The sequence below is a fragment of the Loa loa genome (genome assembly GCF_000183805.2).
Source record: "Loa loa unplaced genomic scaffold supercont3.35, whole genome shotgun sequence".
Lineage (NCBI taxonomy): Eukaryota > Metazoa > Nematoda > Chromadorea > Rhabditida > Onchocercidae > Loa > Loa loa.
The window spans coordinates 81,129-92,682 of NW_018108215.1; the positions used below are offsets into that span (position 1 = coordinate 81,129).

General features: G+C 31.5%; 2 protein-coding genes across 2 annotated transcripts; one reads left to right on the plus strand and one right to left on the minus strand.

The window, feature by feature from the left end:
* Positions 1-2,823: 2,823 nt before the first annotated feature.
* LOAG_08907 (hypothetical protein) lies at positions 2,824-5,623 on the minus strand. The gene is made up of 6 exons (XM_003144437.2): positions 5,496-5,623; positions 4,974-5,093; positions 4,474-4,528; positions 4,144-4,240; positions 3,809-3,945; positions 2,824-3,220 (listed from the first exon to the last, which is right to left on the minus strand). Exons 1-6 carry the CDS (start codon positions 5,604-5,606, stop codon positions 3,156-3,158), a joined length of 585 nt encoding a protein of 194 aa, XP_003144485.1. The 5' UTR covers positions 5,607-5,623; the 3' UTR covers positions 2,824-3,155.
* Positions 5,624-6,384: 761 nt separating this feature from the next.
* Positions 6,385-10,445, plus strand: LOAG_08908 (histone acetyltransferase MYST1). Its single transcript, XM_003144438.2, has 10 exons — positions 6,385-6,655; positions 7,059-7,147; positions 7,556-7,676; positions 8,038-8,184; positions 8,619-8,783; positions 8,885-8,977; positions 9,071-9,169; positions 9,414-9,543; positions 9,648-9,787; positions 10,018-10,445. The coding sequence occupies exons 1-10, from the start codon at positions 6,404-6,406 to the stop codon at positions 10,252-10,254; spliced, it is 1,473 nt and encodes a 490-aa protein (XP_003144486.1). The 5' UTR covers positions 6,385-6,403; the 3' UTR covers positions 10,255-10,445.
* The last annotated feature ends 1,109 nt before the right edge of the window (positions 10,446-11,554 follow it).

The window sequence follows — 11,554 nt, forward strand, 5'->3', positions numbered from 1 at the left end:
AATAATAATAATAATAATAATAACAATAATAATAATGATAATAATAATAACAATACTAATAATATAATAATAATAAGTAATAATAATAATAATAATAATAATAATAATAATAATAATAATAATAATAATAATAATATAGCCGGAAAAGAGCCTGCCTGATATGGGGTGAATGCATATGACATTAGCCTTATTTTAATTCAATATTTATCAAAATTGCTTTAATGATTGAATTGATATGATATTTCAGTACTAAAATTCGGTACATTTTACCATTCTTTTTAACAATTTATAAAGCATTACACTGATTCTATTTGAAATTGATATAATACTTCAGAATTAGAGTAGTATCTTTCATTTGATTAAGATCGATATCTTAACATCTGCTAGAATACGATTCCCATTTATGGGTAGTTAAAAATAGTTTTCAAAATTTTGAAACATTCATCCTCATATATATGCAATCCATTTCTTTTTTTTTCCTCTAGTTTCAATTCCACCATATCTATCATTCTACCCTATTTATCATCTTTCTAAGAATGGAACAAATCAAGATGAGATCATTTTTTTTTTTGCTCTTACTCGATAACATCTCATATTAATCATTTATCAAATGATATAATGTAAATCAGTGATGATTTATGTGATACTATTGTTGATTTGATTGGATAACAAAAAGAATTAAGAATGAAATAGAATCATTGTATTATATATCATCGTATGTATACATCGTTCTTTCAGCATTTTACTTTTTTTTTTATTTCTTTCTTTACTTTTTTTTCTTCATAAAATTGGAAAACAATTTTATATGAATAAAATATACAGTACTACTATTAGATTCTGCCATACTTTTTCTCTTCCATATTTATTTTCATCTCTCCCATTAAAATTAAAAACTAATTGAAACAGAGTGATTAATCTGGATATATTAATTAATTTCGTTAATTTCTCTTATACTTTTAGATTAAACAATTTATTGCTTGCTGGATTACTACCATTTTTATCCAATTTCAATTTTTATATATTTCAATTATTATATACAATGCATAACTCTGCTTAAAAACAACTTTCTCCCTTTCTCTCTCTCTCTCTTGGCATTTATCACCAAATTGATGTTGATCAATTAATTTCACTCCCGGTACTTTGCTTAATTTCTATTGTTCCTAGATAAACTTGCAGCATTTCCATACAGGGCTTGTACACTGATTATAGATCTTTAAATATCGCTTATTAGTATCCCCTCAAACTTTTAAATATTCATGTTATTATTAAACAGTTTTATTCTGAAATTTTGTGATGTCATTTGATTAGAAATTAAAAAATGAAAACTTTCTATTAAAATTTTATAGCAAAAAAAAATCCATTCTACCAATAATGACTTATTTTCTATCTGATAACAAAGTGATAATCGTTATCATTATGCACTATGAACTGCTAAAATGCATGAAGGAAAAAAAAACACTTGGAAATACCAGCATTCCCAGATATTTGAATCATTGTGCTTGCCCTTGCTGTTGATTTTTTTTTATATGCTTAATTTTTCATCATTTGTTCCTTTATGTTAAGGAAATGTTGATTGATTAATTGATTACCCGTTCAACGGGGTTTTTTTTTGTCGTTTTAAATCAATATATATGTTTGATCATATATATACATATACAACATGTACACATGTAATTGTTTAAAAGTTTCTCTGGAACATATTATTGAGTGATAATTTAGAAATGACATCATACCATTATTGTTATTAGCTAGCTGGTTTTCTTTTTTTTTTTTGAGAGATAAATATCCACACTTCCAAGTGCTTTCTCAATTTTCTGTTTTTGTTTTTCTTTTTCTCTGTTTCTCAACTTTTTAAAAGAAATGGTCGCTTGCATCTGCGAATTATCTATCTTTTTTCACACTGCATTCGTCCTTTCTTGCATGAAATATTTAAGTTTTTCTAGAAAAAAGGTCCATTTATTCTTTTCTTTTTTCTTGATAAGTTTTGTTGCATTTTCTTCACTTGTTGACATTAACTTGCCAACGATCTCTGAATAATAAGGGTTTTGCTATTACTGAAAAGAAACTTTGTAAATGAAAATTCCCGCTTGAATTTGTAGAATTGATAGAGAGGAGGTGGTTAGTACCAGGCACCCCATGAATTTTCAGACAAATCATTGTTCAGATGCAAGCGAAAATATGTCTTTTTTTTCCTTATAAATTTGTATTAGGCACCAGAGATGCCTCTAAATCCTTTTTTTTTCTCGTTTAAACTGCATACCAATAAATTTGCCACATTCGAAAGACTCTTTTCTCCGGAGATTCTCTTCTCTTTCCAGTTATTCAGTTACTGGGATATTTTCCGGAATATCTTCTGACAATAATGATATACAACTGCATGCTAAGCATATGGTTACGAAGAAATCCTGAACAAGAGAGATTTTCGATGCCATCCGATGTTATTCCGTTTAATTCACTCAAGGCTAGCTGAAAAGAATACCAGTGATATAGAAGGCCAACCTTCTTGACAAATGAATGATGTATCCCAGAAGTAGACTGTTCTCTACACTGAGGCATCATACTGATAAAATGTTACTGCTTTTCATTGTCGTGTACAGCAGAGATTTTAAATATTTTTTACATTTAATACGCATTCATTCCACGTCAATTCTTGTAATTTTTAAGAAAAGATGTTTTGCACATTAAACGGGATGAAATCCGTACATGCATTCGCCTTAAGTTGGTTTAAAACCATAAAATCTGGAAAATCAATTCGTAGGGGAGTTTATTCACTAATATAAATTATAAGTAATGAAAACACGATTCAACAATCTTATCGACCTGTGTCATAATAGCAGTAATGGAACTGAGACACAACTTTAAGTAGGTGGTCATCATTAAAGCGATACAGCAAATTTTCTCGAAAGACTTATGCAGAAAACCCATGAACTGTTCAGCCTATACTTTTATCATTACTTGTCATCAACCCACAACATTTTGTTTGGACTTCACATTAGCTCGAATATAGAAAACAATCCTGCTACATAACCGTGATGAACGAAGTATTCAGCTAAACCTAAAGCGTATTTTAACTTTACACTCCTGACCTATAACAATGACTTTTATATATTACCGCGTGAAGATACTAGCATTTAAGGTCCTCCTGAAAAGTTCACTTATTGTTCTGCGGTGGAGACCGGAGATTCGTTTGCTTGAGCAGAATATACAGGAGGTTCGGGTGCTGAAAATAATGAGCGTTATTCATGATACTTGACAGAAGTCTTCAAAACTATCAAAAAGAAAAGAAGTTTTACTTAATAAACGGTTTGTTTAAGTGAAATATTTTTATATTTTAAGGCTATGCATTTTTTTCATTAAGTAATGTATAATTATATTAAATGTGTTATTACTCTCAGATCTCTTGCGTAACATTATCTGTTGCGCAAGCTTTACAACAAAAGCAAAGTCGAACACTATATTCAATGCCAAGCATATAGTGTAAATATTCCTTTCAGTAAACTTATAACAGCAAATTTCATTATTATCTTAGTAGAGATTCTATTTACCAAACCGTTTCAAAAGTCCGGAAACGAGAACGATGAATCTGTTAAATTCAAAAAGTTTCAAATGTTTGTCTCTCGCTATCGCGAACCCTCAACTAGTTTTCACTTTTGGAAGCCACAAAAAACAAAATAAATACGAACAGCGTTGTTTTACAGTTCACTAATATAAGTACGGCTTTTTATAACCAGATCAGTTACCATCAAATGATATTTGACACCATAACATGGCAACTCATCAATAAAGACAAATATAAAAAGCAACTTACAACGAACAAAATTATCCCAAGCCAATTTACTATGCTCAACCGCAGTGCGACTGACAGCAATTGTTTCATAAGGATAACAAAATGCAGTCATTGTTAATAAGCCCATTCCAGAATACAGAAATCTGCGGAACACTGATCTAAAAAGTTGACTTGGCAGAATGTAACGTTCAGCATTCTTACTAATGTTGAACTGAACAATATCACACTGACAGCTGATCATTGAACGTTTCATCTATTTCAAATTGGAAATACTGGATACAAATTTGCATAATTAATGATTAACGTTCCAAAATTTTAACTCGATTTTCTAGAATCACAATAATATTAGAACTAACTTTCTCATACCAAGAAAAAAACCAGTAAGACCGCCGACGGTGATTGCAGCGGCTTTCGGTAACAATCCATAATCTTCTTGCAAAAATCGTTTAAATTCTGCAACTAAAAACAATTCTGGAAAAGCTAATGAACGTTTGGGTCTGTTTCACATCCTGTCGCATAAAATCAGACAAAAAGTTCTTTATGGAAGTACATTAATGCATTTTTCCATCTGAACATGTTTGTTCAAGAAAGCATCTCAAAGTTTTCTTAACGTTTCTTTTTAAATTATCAAGTGTAATAAGATTTGATGATTAAAAAACGCATGCACGATTTATCAAAGAGATAACCTTGGGCAGAATCAAAAAACCTTTTCGATTTTTCTTCAGCATTCAGATAGGATTCCTGTAAACATTTTGCATAAATACTATGCACATAAATTATATATGTGAAAGATGCACATTTCATAAAGTGAAAGATGCCTTTTTAGGAAGAGTGATCGGAAGCAGTACATATAACACTTTTTAACTCTCCATTTGAAGAATGGATACAAACCTTTGCTAAGGTCATAAAATTTCGCTATTATTCAAAAGACATTCATGAAAGAGAAATGGATGGGAATAAGGACTGTATGGGAAATTCTTAGTGTTTTCGGTTAAGTCTTGAGTAACAAGGTTTCAAATGATGGTCAGAAATATCTGTCAAGTTCTGAAAAGGATGTGTTCTATCGCATAATAAATTTATTTGTACCTTCCCTTAAACATTTTTTTGCGTTCCATTCTGCATCCATTTCAACACTTCAAGAAATGCTGACAGTAACAAATACTGCAATATATTCAGAAGAAATTACCCCTAAATTTCCAAAGCGTTGTAGAGTGGCCCGTCGTAATAGCGCCATTTCCTTTTGTATCGGCAGAGGCAACTCTTGGACTTCCTTGTAATACGGTGTTTCATCCGGATACATCGGCAACTGTAAAGCTTTTGGGATATTACATTTATTCATCATTCTTGAATGTAATATCTAGAAAACAGCATGTACGCTAGATATTCATGAATTCAGACCCGAGATAAATCATCAGGAACTTGCATGGATTCAACTGCATAATGATAAGGCACGCAAGGAAGATTTTCTAAAAGTTCCAGTGAGCTCAAAAAGAAAAAAAAGTACCGAGTGCACAGTAAGATTTGACAATTCGAAATGCTCGCACACCCTGATCAATAAATGGATTAATGAGAACGATTTGATAATCGACATTTCTTTCCGTCATACAGCCAAGCAAATTACATACATTTAACATCTTTAGATAGTGATGGAAGTGACTAATTAGAATAAATAATACAACCGGAATAATGATTCAGACTAAGTCCTTACTTCCTGAACAGTGACCATTCGTGCGGGATTCGGTTTGGGCCGTTTATCCGCATTGACTGCTGTCCACCAACGTACGATTGAAGATTTGATATCTTCCAGTGTATCGCTCATCTCATGCGTCTCTGTAAAATAAACAAATCTTGAATACAAATCCATGCTTTACCTCATTCTTAATGATCCGGAATTCTTATCATCCAAAATGAATGAACATAGAGGAATCAAATTCTATAGTTGCTTTCCAAAAATCATCATCTTTTAATCTTTATAGTCAAGAATGCCAGCTAAGCCCCGTACCAGTATGATCCCGAGATATACCTCCAACCAGCGATGAATATACTTCTTAGCAAGCTACCTGTCCATTTCTCGGAATGATTTCGAAGTAGGCTTACGTTCGAAATGCGAATACTAGTTCTTGCACAAGTGTTTGAATGGGAGATTGAGTATGTTGATGCACGTTGGGTCATGTTAGGGTACATTGGTGGACTTTGGGTTACGTTAGGGCACGTCGATGGACGTTGGGTTACGTTAGGGGAATGGGTAGTGCGTTCTGGTCGTTATTCTTTTTTTGCATTTTCTACGTATTAGACACTTCACCTCTAAGTTATTTCCGTACACCTGTTCATTTACATTTTTCAATACTTTTATTTTTGCCTTATTTTTTTCACGCATTGAACGCTTTAAAATAGTTTGCACGTTCACATGATGTTCTTTAATCTGATTTATTCACGCATTTTATACAGATCACGTTTTTCTGTGTATTTCGTGTTTTATTGATAATTACTGCTAATATTTTTACATCTCTATATGCTAGAATTTCCTCCTCATTTACCAGACATTTTCCCATTTTTTCTTTTACAAAGATAATAAAAGTTCTACGCAGTGTTTTTTTTTCCAGCGTTATCGTTGACATGAGTAAACGTTCAAAAAAAGACCGTTCATTGCCACCTGCAATATTGCCGCCAGAATCGTTAACACCATCAACAGTACTAAAAGTTGGAGAAACATTCATTGTGCTACGTCGAGCACCGAACAAGAATGGTGTTACAGACGAACGCTGCCTTGCAACGGTAGTGGAAATTCGTGAAGGTGAACAAGCAAGCACATCTTCAGCTTCTACTTCTACAACTATCAACACTGTTGCTACTACTAATTTATCATCGGTAAATTACTTTATCTATGTCGTATGAATGAACAGTGTGTTAGGGTAATAATGATGGTCAAATGTAGAACTCATGAAAACACGCATTACTTATAGAGGCTATTCCTTTCCTTATATCTCGTACATTGATATTGATGTATAGATAAGCAACAGTAGATAAGCGTACAGTAGAAGTCGTGGTAAAATATGTTTTACGGATAAGGAAATATATACTTAATTGACTTATTATTTATAAAAAGTAGGTTTTATTATTTCAGGACAATCATTTCTTTGTATTTTACATGTTTCACAGAAGGAAAGTCGTTTATTCTTAGTGTTTCTTTGAAATATGTAAAATCAATCTTAAAAACTGACAATTCACCCTACTCTTTGAATGAAATATTCGTAAACTAAAGTTATTTTAGGATGATATGGATGTCCGTAAGGTTTGCACAAATCTTTTAAACGATGTGTCGGGCGAAGACGTTCCGGTGGAGGTAGATATTGCTACGAGGTTTGTAGAATAAAAATAAATCCCAGTAAAAAAATTAAAAATGTTGAAGTATACGAAGTTCTGTTGTTAACAGCGATTGCAACAGAAACATCTAAGCCACTTGAGAAATGACGAATGGAATTGATATGGAAAATTAGCTGTTATTTAGCAATTTTGATAGTCTCGCAAAAATTTTCCTTTTTTTCGATTTTTTTTTTTCTGAATTGTAAAGAGTTGTATAAATTTGTATAAACATATAGTTGTTTAGTTCTAACGATTGTTTAAATATTTACGTTTCTATAAGAAGCATTTATATGACTGGTTGTAACTGCATATCTTGTGAAATAATTAAAGTTATTTCCAAATATTTCCTTTCTAGTAGCTTAGTTTTTGGTAAGCCCTTTATTATATGATTTATTGCACTTGCAGGAAAGAACAGTGTAAAATGTATTATGTTCATTACGATGGCATGGATAGACGACTGGATGAATGGGTGGGGAGAAATCGCATTGTGGCAAGAGCAAATCCAAACGCTTTCACTTCTGTTCTGGTATAAGATATTTGACGTATTAACAAGTTTCTTTACAGTTTTTATTACGGAAGTAGTTTGATAAGTCGAATCTGGAACCGGCACATAGTCTAGGGATTACTCGGTCGTTATGTTCTAAATTAAATATTGGATGTTGCTATTGATGGGATTATAGGTTCGGAGTTGTATGGGAACGGATGATCATTTGCCGTTTTCTATGATATTCAGAGTTAGGTACATTATCTCCTGTAAATCAAACAAGAAAATGGAGTCTAATATTGTCTCTTTGTTGTGTTTAAAACATTTTTGATTTTGCCCCTATAGCTTGATGCTCGTTGCGTGCATTGCAGTACGGTTGATTTTTTTTTCTTTTTTTTTGTAGTCAGTACCATCATCTTTGGCCGGTACACTAGAAAGTGGAACGTTAACTCGAAGTCAGCGGCGGATACACGAAGAATTCAATCATGTGCAAAAAAGTTACGAAGATATGGATGCAACAACGGCAAAGCTAGAAAAAGAGCATGCGGAGGTATTTATATTTGATAATTTATTCTCTTTATCCTAATTAGTTAATTCATCAATAAGTACCGCATCATATAAATTCTTTGGATAGCTTGACGACGTTTGGTTTATGTCGTTAATAGCTGATGTGTTGTGTTAAAATCTTGTTCTGTCCCTTATATTTATATTCATACGTAATCTTGACAAATCTGACATTATTCCTTTCTCAGAATTGAGATTAATGTTTGAAATGATTAGATATACCTTACTTTTTGTCCAATAAAAATAGTCATCCATATTAATACACGTATTGCTTCGCAGAATTCATCAAGATTCTTTTCATTTTAGTCAGAACACTTAGTATTCTAAAATCTTTTATCATTATATTCTATCCATTATATTCTTTCTATTCTTCCGTTTCTTATCAAAGGTATGTTTTTTATTTTGTAATAGATCGTTTAGATGACAAAAGTAAAAAATATCGATAAGATACGTTACGGTGATTATGAGATAGACGCTTGGTACGTCTCGCCATATCCGGATGAATATAGTAAGGCAGCAATATTGTACATATGTGAATACTGCTTAGCATATATGCGAAGCGAAGCGGAATACTGCTGTCATATGGTTAGAATCCTTCTTACTTTTCCTGTTTTATCCCACCTAGGAATTCTCGGGATATGGCTTTTTTCCAGAAAACTAGCTCTTCTTTAACCGAACGTTTGCAGTTACATTACTGTGATCGACGACAACCTCCAGGAGACGAAATATATCGAGATGGGAATTTATCAGTTTATGAAGTTGATGGGAAAGCAAATAAGGTAGATTTTTTTCTAATCAGAAATGTCTTTTCTGTTTCTAATTTCATTTGCTTTGAAAAAGATGGCACAAATGAAATATATTTTGTTGTTTAGGCTTACTGCCAATGTCTTTGCTTGCTGTCGAAATTATTCCTGGATCATAAAACATTATTTTTTGATGTTGAAACTTTCCTATTTTATGTTTTGTGTGAGGTAAGTAAAGCTTTTATTGTTTCAGAAGTAAGGGGATTTTATTAACAATTATTATTTGCCAAAGATTGTTGTACTTCAAGGTACTATATTTCCCATTCCATTAAGAAGATACGCGTCGAAGTAACCTCACATTCTTTTCATATATGTTATGGTAACGAAATTATCAGTAATAGCAATGTGAATAGAACGAGGTGCAGGTTACAAGCCATTCGAATTTTGTATATATTTACCATCATCTATTTAGGTTGATGAAGTAGGCGCTCACGTTGTTGGTCACTTTTCTAAAGAACGGCTTTCTGCAAACAATCTTGCATGCATTATGGTTTTGCCTCCATTTCAACGAAAAGGCTACGGAAAATTGCTTATACAATTGAGTAAGTTCTTTTGGTTTTCCGTACTGCATTAATTTCAAAGTATCATAAATGTCTGTTATCAACTATTTAAGCCGTTCAGTCATTTTTTTAATATTTGTTAACAGGTTATGAATTGTCTAGCCGTGAGGGAGTGATTGGAACGCCCGAAAAACCACTATCGGATTTGGGAAAAGTTAGTTACCGTAGCTATTGGTGGTGGATATTATTGGAAGCCCTTGACAGGCTGAATATCGATGATGTGACGGTAAGGATGATCTGAAGTTAATCGTTTAACTTTTTTCATGATTTAAACCTACTAATCAATTTCAGTTAATTATCAGGTTTTAAATAAGATAATTATTATGAACGTGAAATCTGTGGTGGTGTCATTATAAATAAATGTCTTGTCTACTGTTCTTGTTATGGTTTTTTTAAAGATGGAAGGAAAGAGAGAGGAATGCGTGCATTGCTGAATGTTGTTTTTTGATATTTTAGGTATCAGACTTGAGTTCTGCTTCTGGTGTGGCCGAAGATGATATAATCTCAACGTTACAAACTATGCAGTTAATTAAATATTGGAAAGGAGATCATGTCGTGCGGATGACAAGACGCCTTGTTGAACATTGTAAATCGATTAATATGGGACGACCACCCAAGTTACTTCTTGACCCTGATCTTCTACGTTGGTGGCCAAAGAAACGGCGTCAAATCAGTCATCGCGACAGAGACTGATTGTTAGAGATGAAATTTCACATACTGGAGAAGCCCAAACATTGTCCAGAACGTATATGAAATTTGTAAAAATCAGATACTGAAGAACGTTTTCTCTGTTGCTTATTATATAAAGAAATTTATTGTCATCTCTCAAAAGTTTCCAATATTATTTCGATAAATTGATGCTGCAATATGATGTTAAAATCTTAGTGACATATTCTTGAGAAACTCATGCGAGCTCTCTGAAGATGATATCCCACACATTCTTTGGTTGATCCGTGCGCCAACGATTTGGAGCTTGCTTATACATTTAGGAGTATTGCTAAACATTGAATGAATCTGATTTTTTTGAATAGTTTTAGTTTGTAAGGAATTTAGCTCCGAACAACTAATTTGCTAATTGGATTGCGATATTATGAAGCCAAATCCTTTGAAAACTGTCACATGATATGGTTTGATTCATAGGTGTCATCTTTTAAATATTTAATAAGGTGGATATACATATCCTCCAGTTGTGCTCTGGAATTCCTGCCAATAACGGTATGATAAGTGGTATCTTAAAAGTCATACGAAGTTCTTCCGCTATTGTTCGGTATGTCGCAGTAGCTTTTCAACGCTTCAGTACATTCATAAACTTACTTTGGTTAGGCGTATTTGTGGCTTTTGATAAAAACTACTAGTAAAATATGGTTGTGAAATGAAATTTGGAGAAGCCACTAAAAATTACCAGATTGTGAAATGAAATGAGGTAATCGGTATAAACGTCTAGGAAAAAAAATTGGTTGAAATTGATCATTGTAATGCGATCGGATTTGTTCAATGATCATATTTGGCTTATATCAGCTTTTGTATTATTCCATGACTATATGATTTTTTGAAAACATCACTGCCCAAATTTCACAAATGTTGGTAGAAATGGAATTAATTTTCACTTTGTTCAATTTGCAAATGGCAGGTGTCATTATTATTATTATTATTATTATTATTATTATTATTATTATTATTATTATTATTATTATTATTATTATTATTATTATTATTATTATTATTATTATTATTATTATTATTATTATTATTATTATTATTATTATTATTATTATTATTATTATTATTATTATTATTATTATTATTATTATTATTATTATTATTATTATTATTATTATTATTATTATTATTATTATTATTATTATTATTATTATTATTATTATTATTATTATTATTATTATTATTATTATTATTATTATTATTATTATTATTATTATTATTATTATTATTATTATTATTATTATTATTATTATTATTATTATTATTATTATTA

Bases quoted from the DNA above. Each gene is read 5' to 3' on its own strand.
- LOAG_08908 (XM_003144438.2), top strand. From the start codon at position 6,404: ATGAGTAAACGTTCAAAAAAAGACCGTTCATTGCCACCTGCAATATTG. The intron at 8,784-8,884 runs GTTAGAATCCTT...GAACGTTTGCAG, and splicing joins CGGAATACTGCTGTCATATG to TTACATTACTGTGATCGACG. The intron at 9,788-10,017 runs GTAAGGATGATC...TTGATATTTTAG, and splicing joins TGAATATCGATGATGTGACG to GTATCAGACTTGAGTTCTGC.
- LOAG_08907 (XM_003144437.2), bottom strand. From the start codon at position 5,606: ATGAGCGATACACTGGAAGATATCAAATCTTCAATCGTACGTTGGTGG. The intron at 5,094-5,495 runs GTAAGGACTTAG...AAAGCTTTACAG, and splicing joins GAATGGTCACTGTTCAGGAA to TTGCCGATGTATCCGGATGA. The intron at 3,221-3,808 runs GTAAGTTGCTTT...CATTATTTTCAG, and splicing joins TTGGGATAATTTTGTTCGTT to CACCCGAACCTCCTGTATAT.